Below are 15,005 nucleotides of genomic sequence, written 5' to 3' on the forward strand. Positions count from 1 at the left end.
AATTCGATAAGATTTTATTGATTATCCAAATCATCTACGAAAATATTTGTAAGACTTATTTCTAATAGGATATTCTCAAATAAAAACCATATATTTCGTAATATTTTTTCTAAATAAAATAAAAAAATAATAATAATAATAACGAAGGGTAACAATGGAAATACATAAAAAGTTGGTACAGGAACAAAGAGGTAACTCAGACTCTCAGAGGCATTTAAATGATCGTTCAGAATTCATATACCTCAATCTCTCTCTCAACGAATCTGTAACAAACCCCGAATTTTCATATCCTACGGTCAAAATAAACCCGCACTCCAAATCTAAACGGTGGAGATCACACCACACGCTCACACACACACACACTCATTTATGCACTCATCATACATACATACACATATATACATGCTCTCATGGCGTCGTCGTTATCGTCTTGATAGTTTTCTCTTTCTTCAAAAATTCTTCTGCGTGTTGTTGTGTGTATGTGTGTTTGTTTTTGTCTAGAGTTTAATCTCTTTGAAGAATATTTTTCCATTTTGTTTGGGATCTTGAATGTTTTGAAGATCGGATCAAGTGTTATTTGAAGTTGAATCTAGCTAGCTCCTTGTATCTCTCTCTACCAGGTACATAGAATTCGGCATTTTTGACTGATAAATTAATCGAGGTTTTCGTTATCGACGATTCTTCTTTTTCTTCTGCAGGTGATAAGGAATTTGATTTTTTTGGAAGAGAAAAGAAGAATCAGAGTGATATAAGGAGGTTTTTTCAATGAAATCAAATCGTAAATAGAGGTGATGAGAGTTTTTCAATTATCATACAACTAATTGTTTGAATAAATTCGATTCCATTTTTGTAGCAGTTTCTGATTTTTTTTCTGACTTTTGTTTGATTGATGATCTAGTAAATCATAGTTTAAAAAAATCGGATCTAGAAAAATATTTGTTTACCAGCAGTTTCTTGCATTAGAAGTCGATTCACTGTCGCTTGAAGACGCGTCATAATATGAAACTCGTTTTCTGTTCTATTTCATGTTCTTCTTCGTCTTCTCTCGATTCTCACTTCTCAGTTTCTTTCTCATGGTGTGTACGCATCGATCGATGGTTTTCTTATATCAGAATTAACAAAATATTATAATTTCGTCGTCTTCTACAAAGGTCGCTTTACTTTACTTATTTGAATCTATTTTTTTCTGACTTCATTCATATTTACAAATAAATAATAATCTCCATATCAATCTCTTAATTTGACTTGCGTTTGTCGGTTTCGATGCAATAAAAGGAAATCTTTAATGGCCACCACCTTCTCCATAATCGGTAAACGAACCCTCGCTGAATGCCACATTTTTAATTCATTGAACGCATCCGTAGATTCTTATGTACGTTTGTTATTTATTATAATTAATCAATCAATATATTCTTCGTCAACATGATCTCATTGATTCCATTACATAATCATTTCCTAATTCGTATCATCGATTTCAAATTTCAGGAACGTAATGTGAAATGTTTTGATCAAGAGCAATCGAAACTGAAATCAATCGATCAAAATGTCATCCTCAAATTCTCCTTGCGCTGCGTGTAAATTCTTACGTCGGAAATGCACTCAAGAATGCGTGTTTGCCCCGTATTTCCCGCCGGATCAGCCTGTGAAATTCGCGAATGTACACAAAGTCTTCGGAGCAAGCAATGTCGCTAAAATCCTCAACGAGCTCAACGCTAGCCAAAGAGAAGACGCCGTGAATTCATTAGCATATGAGGCGGAGGCGCGTCTCCGGGATCCTGTTTACGGTTGCGTCGGATTAATCTCCATCCTCCAGACACGATTGAAACAAGTCCAGACCGATTTACTAATCGCGAAACAGGAATTGTGTACTTATATCGGTGGTCAGTCTCCGGCGATGCTGCCGTGTTTAAACCCAGGGTTTATACAACAATATCAGAATATGCTACCGTCGCCGGCGACGGTGGCGGCGATGGGGTCGGGAGGACCTGGTATGCATCCTAACCTTCAGCAGATGTTGACGCTTCAAGGTCCAGGAAATCTCCGAGATGCTCATCATCAACAACAACAATTATATGAAGCTCATCAACGTCAAATGGTTGAAGCTGCTGCTAGAGAACAGGAGATGTTAAGAAATTTAGAGCATCAACAACGTGTACAACAACAACAATTACAACAGCAACATCAATCGGCGGATTTGATGAGGTTTAACTCCGGTTTTGATGCCGCCGGACCTTCCGGACAACCGCCGGTGAATCCGAACGGGTATAACCAGTTGACCGGTCCGGCAACCATGTCTCCGTCGTTAGCTCTCGGGGGCGCTTATGACAATAACATGTATCAGATCCAGCAACAGCACCACCGGCAGCCGCAGCCGGAGCATGAACAGCATCATCAACTACAGCACCAGAACCACCAACAACCACCGCATGAACACCATCAACAACTACAGCTCCTCCCTCATCACGTCATGCTTCAACAGCAACCTCAGCCACAGTCACAGCCACCGCAGCAACCAGCGGCGCAACCACATCATGGAGACGGGAGCGAGGAGGGTGGTCCGTCGTGCTGACGTGGAAAATCAGATATTTTTTCATTCAATAGTACGCCAGCAATCATTCTTGTTCTCTCACACGTAAGCTTTTTTCTTTCTTGTTTTTGATATTCATAAATGCATAATAACATACTTACACATTTTTAGCCATGCATATAGTTCTTGAATCGAAGATCTTTTTCTGAACGATAGTTTTGAAGGAATTATTGTCTTTTCACTGCCTTTTGATGCTATTTGAGTTCATTTTTGGGGATTTGGGAATCGAAAGAAGTACTGAAAACCTTCTGTAAACACGTAAAAAATGAAAGATAGTTTTCACTTTTCAATCAGTTAAAAGTCAATGTACTCAGATAAAATTTTGGCTTTTTCGTAATTATATCATCATTTTTAATGTATAAATTATGTGTTTATATGCAGGGGATTATAAACGTACAAAGTCAAAGGAGAGGGTTTGACCGAGATAGTATTTTTTTTTTTTCTGCAATTTAGTATTTTAGGTGATTTGGACATAAAGATTTTGACTGCATCATGGGGATTTTAAAAGGGTAGCGTATTGAGTAGAAATTCTGAATACATTTTTTTTTTTTAGAATGACTCTTTGAGTCTTTGCTTTGGTTTCAACAATTCAACAATTAATTCTAGGGTTTCTGATTTCCTTCGAATATACACAAAGGAGTGAGGGGCTCAACTTGTTCATGTTAGTTTAAAAAATGGAAATTTTATTGGTTATATAAAATGATGTTAATATATTAAACAATTCATAACTAAACAGCCGACATCTTTCATTTTTTTTTTAATAAAGTTTGATGAATAGTTGTTTCTCTTGTATTTATATGCTAGTATAAATACGCAATAAATATTAACAGTGATACAATTGTATTTTTATGGTATATTTTATCTTTTTATTGGCTTTCGACCTACAAAATGTGAAATGGAGACATAAATGGCGACTTTTATTGGTATTTAGTTAAAAGTGATTTTTTTTTTTTGGAAAGAATGATATCGACATTCAAAATCAATATTAATATAAGATAAATATCTGAAAAAAAGCAATTAAAATTGAAAAAAGAAATTGTTTTAACCTTCAAAATGATTAAATTTAATTAACTATAATCAATTCGTTGAAAAATATATATAGCAAAGTATCACGTATACGTCTATCTTTAACACTCAAATCACACAAAGCAGTGAAAACTGAAAACAATAAGTAATTAGGAATGTAAAGATAATATAATTTGCATGGTTAGTGAGTAGTGACTGATCAGTGTATTTGCTCTTTTCTTCTTGTTGCTTAGCTTAGAAAAATCTTTAATTAATATGTAAGTTAGAAACTTTATAATTTTCAGCATGGATAAAAAGAGTAGTATGCTTAATATACTTAATAAGGGGTGTTTGGAATTGCTTTGTTAACTTATTGCTGTTCAGTAGTGCTAATAATTATTTTTAAATGTTTGGATGAATTAAATTTAAAAATGTTTATTGACTTAAATAAGTTGTTTGTAATAAGTTGGGTCCTTCTAACTGCTGATTAGGAATAAAACCAATTTAGTATTTTATTCCAATTTACCTTAAAAATTCCTATATATCACAACTTTGTTTTTCTTTTTAATAGTTTAAAAGTAATGGTTTGAACATTTTATGTATTTGCGTCAATTAAAACATATAATGACTTATAATTAATGAGTCCTGAAATAGGCTTTAAAAAATAAAATAGAAAATTGAGTAATCTAACCATTTTTTAATATTTATTTGATAAAAATAATAAATAAAAATTTAGCAAAAATAACCATTTGGTTCACAACAGGCGTTTCAGAACAAGAAAAAACACGTTTTTTTATTGATTCCAAAACTACATTCTGGATTTCGGACTAAAATTTTGGATTAAAAAAAAACTTCAAAATTTCAAGAACAAAATGGGGGAAAAACCAAAAATAAATCTAAAATGTGTTTGCCCCTTTAACATCCCTACCTGAATGTCAATAGCAGGTTGGGAGAAAATTATTACTTTTTAGAAACCGAAAAAAAAAATGATTATTTCCCCAAAAAAAATCTTCCATTTTCTTTGTTTATAAACACACTTTTTTTTCCAAGAAAAAAAAATTGATTATACTTTCATATTGAAAATTGATCATAAATACTATGAAATTGTTTTTAACATAAATTAGTAACAACTTTCTAAAAGCACCAAGATAACAAGAAAATCAATAATTGATGTAACCTTTTATAAAATATTTCTTAATATATTATTTAAGGGTATTTTTTAAGACTAATGATGTAACCTTTTATAAAATATTTTTTAGTATATTATTAATGGGTATTTTTTAAGACTATTGATGTAACTTTTTAATAAATGTATTATTATTTGAGATTGTAGATTTTATCTTATAATAAAATATGTTATATAAATAAATTTTTTTTTCGAAAGAGAATTATATAAATAATTGTTTTAGTTATAACAAATGCTTTTTTAATCTTATTGATACGGATTTTGTCAAAATTATTATTTTAAAGTGAAAAAAAATGAGTATATGTCAAAAAAAACCAAATAAGTCAATAGTATATAAGGAAACTATTTTCAGTCATTTTTTACATATAAAATGAATTTATCAAACACTAAAAATCAACTTATCAGGTTAATTATTGTGATTTAGTACTTGTTAATTCAAACAAATTTTCATAAACTCTGTTTTGATATGTTATAAACTAATGCAACTTAAAAAAGAAAAAAAAAAAAAAAAAAAAACATATAAGCCTTTCAAATAAGTAATGCCAAACACCCCGTATGCATCATATTTTAGCGTGTTAACGATACATATCTATTAGCTTTGCACTTGAATAATATAAACAGGCTAGCTTGGAATACGCATACCACTCTTAACTTCTCATCGTGGCATCATAAACGTTCTAGATTTGCATCCTATAAAAATTTCCAGTAGTTTTGACATCTTAACAAATTATACACCGACACACATTCTACCTTAACTTTTTAGCAAAGTATACATAGTAGCTTGATATCTTACCAACATATTCCTTCATATTAAAATATTGTTTCATCTTTTAAACATCGGCATATAGGGTCGTTCCAATGTGATCTGAGGCGCGGGGCAAAAACAAAAAAATAGGCCACTCGAAATTTAGTAATCGCAAACAATAATAGAATGATGCTATGTAGACAAATACATGAGCACTTGTTATTAAATTAAATATATATAGTGTGAGTGGGTTAAAAGGACACGAGTTAAATGTTAAAAACAATAAACCACTAGTTTAGTACAAAAAAACGAATGACAAAGCAAATAAATAAATAAAAACGAACTAGCGAACCATTTTGAAAAACCGTCACTTTGGTGTCTGGTCAAACAAACAAAAAGATGAGTATATGGAAAAAAAATCATATTTGGTGAAAACTCTAAAAAAACTTAAAAAATAACTTGTCTAACTGATAGGTTAGCATATTTTTTATTAACAAACATACAAATAATAGTTATTATATATATATATATATATATATATATATATATATATATATATATATATATATATATATATATATAAAAGGAAGTTAGCAATAGTAACTTTTATGTCTTTAGGTTTTTGTCACAAATGTTTAGTAAATTTGACACTTTTAATCCTTAAAATCAAAAATTTTACATTTTTGTGTTTTGATTAAGTTTTTATGCTTTTAGGGTTTTGCCACAAATCTTTAGTAACTTTGACACATTTTTTCCTTGTAGTGAAAAGTTTTATATTTTGGTGTTTTTGCCACAAATCTTTAATGAATTTGACACTTTTCATCCTTGTAGTCAAAACTTTTACATTTTGACATAAAAAACACAAAAAACCTTCTTTAGAATTTTGCCACCATATTTTCCCAACTTTGGCAACTTTCACATTATTGCCATAACATTTTTGGATTTTCTCCATTCTTTTGGTTGTTGTACACTTTTGACATCTAATTTTAGGGGTTGTCGACTTTCTCTCCTATTTGTGGTGATTTACACTTTCAGCACATATTTTTTAAAGTTTGTCGATTTCCCCCATATTACCCCAAAAACGACGTAGCCGCGAGTTCTTTACTAGTTATATATTAAACAACGATGCAAGGTAGAAAATCTCATATATAAACTGAAAAATTATGTTTGATAATGGCTAGAAAAACACCAAAATTTTAAATGAAATAAATGTTTGGGTAGTTTGTCAAAGAAAAAAAATAGAGACACCATATTTTTTTCCATACACTCATTTTTTTTCCATACACTCATCTTTTGTTTGTTTGACCGATCATCCACCTATTAGACCTTTCTCGATTTGCTAAAGTTTTCTAATTTGACAAAACTAACCGCTTAAAGATAAAATATAACTATGAGTTATTCACTAAAATGACTTTTTTTATAAATGAAAGTGAAAGATCACTATAGAGTCATCGCACATCGGAGTAAAACGGAGCACATCGAAATGTCACACAGAATCATCAGGATGACACATGATGTTCCAAATGACGGAAGGATCGGAGAATGTGAGATTACAGAGTAGAAGTATTCGGATCTTGGAGGGCTCCGGGGATGTGTTCCCAACAAATATAAACTTTTTGTTTGATCAAAGCGTTTTCTAACATGTATGAGAAACCTTTTGTAGCCAACAAGGTTTACTTGATTTGATAGCTTATGAATACAAAGATAAAGGAAGGAGGATTTGTGATACATCATATCAATGAGTTCAATTCAATAATATCAATATTGATATATGTTAATATTGGTTCTGATGATGAAGTCCAGACACTCTTGTTATTATCTTCTTTATTGGAAAGTTTGTCTGAAACCATTATAGTTGTAAGCAATTCATCTGAAATCTCAAAAATTACAATTGAAGGCATTCAAGATGTAATCCTTGGGGAAGACATCCAAAGGAGGAATACATTGGAGTGTTCTAGAAGTATGTTGTGTATCGAAGAAAAGGGAAGGAAATCGAACATGAGAGGAAATAGCAGAGGAAGGTCGAAGTCAATGAGGAGAGGGCAATCAAAAATAGAAAGGATATTGTCCGCTGGAACTGCAAAGAAAATGATCATTTCTAGAATCAGTGTCCAAATCCTTCTATAGAAAATGATTGGTTTTTATAATTCAGTTTTCAAAAACCAAAACATCTTCAAGCACAACCTCAACTCGTCGAGTTGGGGTCCTCCAACTCGTCGAGTAGGTTTCAAAATCTGTGCGGCTTTATTAGTTTCTACATGACGAGTTAGGGCCTCCAACTCGTCGAGTAGGTCTTATGTGATGTACAAAAAATCTTAAAATTTCATACCTGGGAGTCGGGATGTTACAATTCTCCCCCATTTGAACTAGATTTCGTCCTCGAAGTGTGCTGCGGTGAACAACTCCGGATAATGCTCCCGTATCTCGACCTCCGGCTCCCAAGTCCACTCAGATCCTTTCTGATGCTGCCACTGTACCTTTACCAAAGGTACTTCCTTGTTGCTCAAGACCTTCACCTTCCTCTCCAATATATCTATGGGTCTCTCTACATAGTTCAGGCGCTCGTCCACCTGAATGTCATCCAATGACACAATCGCATCCTCATCTAATATGCACTTCTGCAACTGTGAAATGTGGAAAGTGCTGTGAATCTGACTGAGCTCCTCCGGAAGATCCAGTCTATACGCCACCTTGCCAACCCTCGAAATAATCCTGAATGGCCCGATGTATCGGGGACCCAACTTTCCCCTCTTCCTGAAACGGATCACAGCCTTCCAGGGTGAGACCTTCAGTAACACCATGTCACTGACCTGAAACTCCAACCCAGATCGGCGCAGGTAGGCATAACTCTTCTGCCGACTCTGAGCGGTCTGCAACCACTGCCTGATCTGCTGAATCATCTCAGTAGTCTGCAGAACTACTTCGGTCTGACCCATCACCCTTTGACCAACCTCACCCCAACAGACTGGGGTACGACATCTCCACCCATACAACAGCTCATAAGGTGGAGCACCAATACTGGAATGGAAGTTGTTGCTGTAGGAGAACTCTGCAAGGGGTAGGTAAGAGTCCCAGCTCCCCCCAAAATCAATGACGCAGGCTCGTAACATATCCTCGAGGGTCTAAATGGTCCGCTCGCTATGGCCGTCTATCTGCGGATGGTATGCAGTGCTAAAATGCAGTCTCACGCCCAGTCCCTCATGGAATTTCTGCAAGAAACGGGAGGTGAATCGCACATCACGGTTTGAGACAATAGAGACCGGCACCCCATGGCGAGCAACGATCTTGCGGATATATACATCGGCCAACTTCTCGGCCAATGAACTCTCCTGAATGGCCAGGAAATGGGGGCTCTTGGTCAATCGATCCACGACGAACCATATAGCATCATATCCCTTCGTCGTACTCGGCAACTTGGTAATAAAGTCCATCGTGATCTGCTCCTATTTCCACATGGGAACCTCCAAAGGTTGCAGCTTGCCATGCGGCCTCTAGTGCTCGGCCTTGACCATCCTGCAGGTCAAGCACCTCTCGACGTACCAAGCGATCTCTATTTTCATGCATGGCCACCAGTAGCTCAAACTCAGATCCTGGTACATCTTGGTGGCTCCCGGGTGAATAGAGAAACAAGACTTATAATCCTCCTCCAATACAATCTGTCTGACCCCACCAGACATCGAAACCTAGACCCAACCGCAACGGGTCAACAACCCACGACTGTCCTGCACAAATCGGGTGATCTCGTCTCTAACCCTCTCAAGCTTCCAGTTCTCCTGATCAAGCTCACCAATGGAGAATCTATAGATATCCTCCTACATGACGCTGAAACGGAAGATCCAGCCGACTTGCGGCTCATATTCAGGTTCGGCTGATCGATGATATGCCTCAAGCTCTTGTGGTCCGTGTATATGGTACAGCGGACCCCGCAAAGGTAATGTCTCCAGATCTTGAGGGCGAATACCACCGCTCCCAACTCAAGATCGTGTGTGGGATATCTCGTCTCATGCGGCTTCAACTGCCGCGACGCGTAGGCTATCACTCGTCCTCTCTGCATAAGGACCGCTCCCAGTCATGTGATGGATACATCACAAAACACTTTAAAATCCGCAACTCCCTCCGGGAGAGTCAAGATTGGAGCCTCGCAAAGTTGTTGTCTGAGGGTCTCAAATGCCATCTACTGCTCAGGGCCCCACCGGAAATCCACCCCCTTCCTCGTCAGACGAGTGAGGGGTACTGTAATCTTGAAGAAATCTTGAATGAATCTCCGGTAGTACCCTGCTAGTCCCAGAAAACTCCTGATATCCAAGGGAGATTTAGGGACCTCCCACTGCATAACCGCCTCGATCTTGGCTGGATCGACCAAAATCCCCTCCTGGTTAACGAGGTGTCCAAGGAACTGAACCTCTCGCAACCAAAACTCACATTTCGAGAACTTGGCATAAATCCGTTCTCGCCTCAAAACTCCTAGCAGCTCGCAGAGATGCTCCTCATGCTACTCTCTGGTCTTGGAATACACTAAGATGTCATCTATAAACACAATGACCGAGCGATCGAGCATCGGTCTACATACCCGATTCAGCAGGTCCATAAACACGGCCGGCGCATTGGTGATCCCAAACGGCATCACCACAAACTCGTAATGTTCGTATCGAGTCTGGAACGCAGTCTTCTCCACGTCCTCCTCCCTCATCCTGACCTGATGGTACCTGGACCTCAAGTCTATCTTGGAGAACCAAGATGCTCCCTGTAGCTGATCAAAGATATCATCAATCCGTGGTAGTGGATAACAGTTCTTCACCGTTAACTTATTCAGCTCCCGGTAATCAATGCACATCCGGTGTGAACCATCCTTCTTCTTGACGAAGAGAAACAGTGCTCCCTACGGAGAACTGCTCAGACGAATGAACTGTTTCCTAGCAGCTCCAACAGCTGAGATGACAACTCCTGTATCTCAGGTGGTGTCAATCGGTACGGTGCCTTGGCGATAGGGGCCGCACCTGGCACAAGGTCGATTCTGAACTCGACCTACCTTTCCGGAGGCACTCCGGGTAACTCGTCCGGGAATACATTAGCGAACTCCCTGACGACTGGAACCTCTGAAACCGAGACCTGATCCCTGACCTGCGTATCCACCACATACGCCAGATAACCCGCACACCCATGTTGAATATACTGTCGAGCCCTAGCGGCTGAACAAAACCCTGAACCCAACCTGGTGCCCTCGCCATAGATAACCAGTTCTTCTCCACTTAGGGTTCGAACTACCACATGCTGACCCTCGCAATCGATCATGGCACTGAAACTACTCAGCCAATCCATACCCACTATTTCACAAACTTCCCCCATGGGAATCGGAATCAAGTCAATCGGGAAGGATACCCCGAAGATCTCCAGAACGCAACCCCGATAGACTGAAGAAGCAGAAATCACGTGTTCGTTGGCGATGGAGACTCGCAACGGACACTCTAGCTCTCCTAAGGGCAAACCGAACTCCCTACTAAAAGATCGAGAGACAAACGACCGACTCGCTCCAAAGTCAAACAATACAAGAGCAGGCAGAGAGTTCACTAAGAACATACCTAACATATGTACAAACATATAAGCATAAAATAAACATAATAAATAAGATAAGGGATAGAAACATACCATCAACCACATCTGGCGTTGTACTGGCCTCCTCGGCTGTGAGCTGGAAGGTGCGTCCTCGAGCCCTTGAGGGCTCTGCTCTACCCTGACTCCCGTCAGTAATCCTCAATGTAGCTGGCGTGGGAGTCTGCGCCGGCTTAGCGGCGAGCAACGGAAAGTTGGTCTTCACGTGACCAATCTGATCGCAGTGGTAACAGATCCTCATATCCTGAGTCGGGGCTAACTGGCGGCAATCCCTCGCAAAGTGCCCCCCTTTCCGCACTTGCGGCACCCACCACTGGATCGACAAACCCCATAATGACCCTTCCCGTACTTCCCACAAGTGCGGTCGCGCTGGCCTCCAAACCTAGAATCGGCGGTCTTATACCGCTTCGGCACCGGTTGTGACTGCGTTGGGGCGTGCCTCCTCTCTCTCAACTGCAGCTTAATCTCAAGCTCACACCGCCTAGCGGCCTCCTGTAACTCCAGTAACGTATCACAGCGCTGGGTAGCAACAAACTGTCTGATGTCAGTCTTGAGCATGCTCAGATAACGAGTCGTCTGAGCTTGCTCGGAAGCAAACTCCGGGCTGAACATCGCCCTCTCAGTAAACATCCGAGCGACTTCCGTCACCGACTCTGTACCCTATCTCAAATCCAAAAACTCATGTGCCAGCCGCTCTCGCTCAACTCGCGGAATATAGCGAGAGCGGAACATCTCCCTGAACTGATTCCAAGTAACTGCAGCTCTCTGCTCATCAGAATACGACCCTGTCATCAATCTCCACCAGTCCTTCGCTCCGGACCTTAGCAAGTTCAGGGCACACCTGACCTTCTGGTCAATAGGACATGAGCATGTGAAAAAGCATCCCTCAACGCCAGATAGTCACCTCATGGCTATGATCGGGTCCTGAATCCCATTGAAAGTCGGGGGCTTTGTGTTATCAAAGTCCCGGTACTGGAAAGCCCGACTGGCCCCACCACCTGCAGTTGCTACGACTGCTGAAGCTGCAGCGGCAACCGTCTTAGCAAGGGCTGCATAGCGCTCATCGAAGTACTCAACCATAACGGTCTTAATAGACCCAAACATCTCCGGCAACTGAGCCCGGAACAATGTAGCAACCTCATCATGCAGGATCTCCCTAATCGTGGAATCTAACTCATCTGATATCATATGACCGATGGTCTCGGGCACTGCTGGTCTACCCTGACTACCATCTCCTGATCCCGACCCGGATCCGGTCACAAATCGCCTCGTAACCACCAAGCTGAAAATATACCAGGAAGATATCATACATTCCATATAATAACTGGGAACCAACTCCCAACAAAGCCCTAGCGTTTGTGACTTCCTTGTTACGCGTATGGGTGTGACAACCGTCAATTTCTGGTCAAGTCAAAGTCAAATAAAGTCAACAAGTCAAACCGCTCAACTTATCTAACCCTTGTATATTAGGGTTTCCGTTATGCTTCTCATTGTACAACTCATAAATCTTAATACAAAGTATCACTTAGAGTTTTCACATGTTCGAAAATTCTAAACCCTAATCAGGGCAAGTGATGAAACGACTCGATAAAACATTATTCCTTAACCCTCGAGGGCATATAACAATCATAACGAGGCTTAACAGAGTGTAAGACCCTTGCGTTACGAAGCCAAACACTCAAAAAGGTCACAAACGTAGTCTCTCTCAACCTCTTTCACTCTATCTCTCCCAAATCTCTCTTTATATGAGAAATCTCTCCAAGTATGTGAAATCTCTCCCAAATTTCTCTCTGTATGAGAAATCTCTCCAAGAATGTGAAATCTCTCCCAAATCTCTCTCTGTATGAGAAATCTCCCCAAGAATGGGAAATCTCTCCCAAATCTCTCTCTGTATGAGAAATCTCTCCAAGTATGTGAAATCTCTCCCAAATCTCTCTCTGTATGAGAAATCTCTCCAAGATTGTGAAATCTCTCCCAAATCTCTCTCTGTATGAGAAATCCCTCCAAGTATGTGAAATCTCTCCCAAATCTCTCTCTGTATGAGAAATCTCTCCAAGAATGTGAAATCTCTCCCAAATCTCTCTCTGTATGAGAAATCTCTCCAAGTATGTGAAATCTCTCCCAAATCTCTCTCTGTATGAGAAATCTCTCCAAGTATGTGAAATCTCTCCCAAATCTCTCTCGTAATCTCTCTCAACTGTTTATAATCACTCGGGGCATCCCGACCCTCGAATTAGACGAAAACAGCCCGAAAACGGAAGTCTACGCGAAAAACAGCCTTAAGGAGCCGAATCCTCTTAAGGAGCCGAACCCTCTTAAGGAGCCGAAACCTCTCAAGGAGCCGAACCTCCCTTAAGGAACCGAAACCTCTTGAGAACCGAAACCACCTTCCTGAACCGAACCTGCTAAGAGACCTTCGGTCCGAGATACAACCTTCGGTCCGAGAATACAACCTTCGGTTCCGAGATGCAAGCTGCTCAAGACCGAACCCTACTCTCGGTTCCCATCTACTTTCGGTTCTAATGGCTAGGACCGAACCTCCGACCCTGAATTTCGGATTTTCCCATTTCCTTCCCGGTTTTTGACCCAATCTTCGTTTTAAGCCTGTTTTTCATGATTTTAACGCGGGATTTTCACCAAAACTCGTAATTTAATATAAGAGACCCTAAATATTCATTTTTAATCATATTTTTGGGGGAAATCCTTGCCTAAGAATAAATTCTATTTGGTGAGATATTTAGGTGGAGTGTTGACTTACCCTTTGGGCAAAGACACAAGTTACCTCCCATACCCACTCCAAGACTATTCCCAGTCACTATTCACGCATACCTAGTCAATCATTGTCCTTTCACCACCCCTCTCCAGCAAGATTCAATACTCAAAAGCTGAAAATCTCCTCTCTCTCCTCCCACTTTATTCACTCTTTCTCAAGAAGAACAAACACATCTCTCTCACTTTCTCTCTCTAAAATTCGAGATTCAAAGGCTGATCTTGAGTTTTTCCTCCACATTTGGTAAGTATCTTCCTCCTACACTTAGATATTCTATTATCCTTAATCCAAAACATGGATTGCTTACACAAATGTCGTCATAATTATTGTTAGATCTTCAAATCTTCAAGCATATCCCAAGTGTTCTTGAGTTGAACACTTCTTTTCTTCCTCATCCATCTACTGAAATCACTCAAGGTGAGTTCATACCCCTATCTTTTCATGTTTTCGTAAGTTTTAAGGTGGGAATACAAGTTAAAACACCAACAACTTAACTAAACTCAAACAACAGCTTTCATCAGAAAAGTTGAGTCCTATTCACGGACTGTTTTGACCAACTTAGACTTAATATCTTTCAAAACTGTTTAATATGAAAATATTTCAGGTTCATACCTTTAAAATGCCTACTTGAACATCTCCATATGATTTTTCTACGAGTTATGGTAATTTTTACAAAACTGCATATCATTGTAGCAACGAATTCGTACCAGTCAGTGAATATGAACGTTTTCACACCAGTTAGAGACTTCTAAAAATCATAATAAAAATTATGAACAAACTAGACACAGTTTCTAAACCCTCAGAATTTACGGAATCAGTTTTCGACTCCGTATGTTTTTTCTATAATTATTCCAAGAACAGGAACAGAAAAGATAAAACTAGCAAATTGTCAGTAACTCATTTACACCTTGTAACTTGCTGAGCAAGGTGTGTATTATAATATATAAGTACATGTTGGTTATATTACATGTCTTTTACCTCATTATAAAGGTTTACATCATATACAAAGAGGATTTCTACCATTACAAAATGTTTTGATAAGCTATAATAGGTATAGTTTATGATTCCATTAACACAACAAACACAGTTCGGAAGGTTTTAT

At 38.8% G+C, this 15,005-nt stretch overlaps 1 protein-coding gene across 2 annotated transcripts; it reads left to right on the plus strand.

Annotated features, from left to right (window-relative positions):
• The first annotated feature begins 509 nt into the window (after positions 1–509).
• Positions 510–3,142, plus strand: LOC145109238 (uncharacterized). Of its 2 annotated transcripts, XM_079046361.1 has the most exons (4): positions 510–620; positions 699–788; positions 1,486–2,632; positions 2,969–3,142. In XM_079046361.1, the coding sequence occupies exon 3, from the start codon at positions 1,544–1,546 to the stop codon at positions 2,567–2,569; it is 1,026 nt and encodes a 341-aa protein (XP_078902487.1). In that variant the 5' UTR covers positions 510–620; positions 699–788; positions 1,486–1,543; the 3' UTR covers positions 2,570–2,632; positions 2,969–3,142. The 2 variants fall into 2 exon arrangements, with proteins under 2 accessions (XP_078902487.1, XP_078902488.1); XM_079046362.1 differs by lacking the exons at positions 510–620; positions 699–788 and adding an exon at positions 1,184–1,372.
• The last annotated feature ends 11,863 nt before the right edge of the window (positions 3,143–15,005 follow it).

Source organism: Lactuca virosa, chromosome 4 (assembly GCF_052849685.1).
Source record: "Lactuca virosa cultivar CGN04683 chromosome 4, Lactuca_virosa_CGN04683_v6, whole genome shotgun sequence".
Classification (NCBI taxonomy): domain Eukaryota; kingdom Viridiplantae; phylum Streptophyta; class Magnoliopsida; order Asterales; family Asteraceae; genus Lactuca; species Lactuca virosa.

What these genes read in the sequence shown, in the direction of transcription:
- LOC145109238 (XM_079046361.1), top strand. Translation starts at nt 1,544, where the DNA reads ATGTCATCCTCAAATTCTCCTTGCGCTGCGTGTAAATTCTTACGTCGG.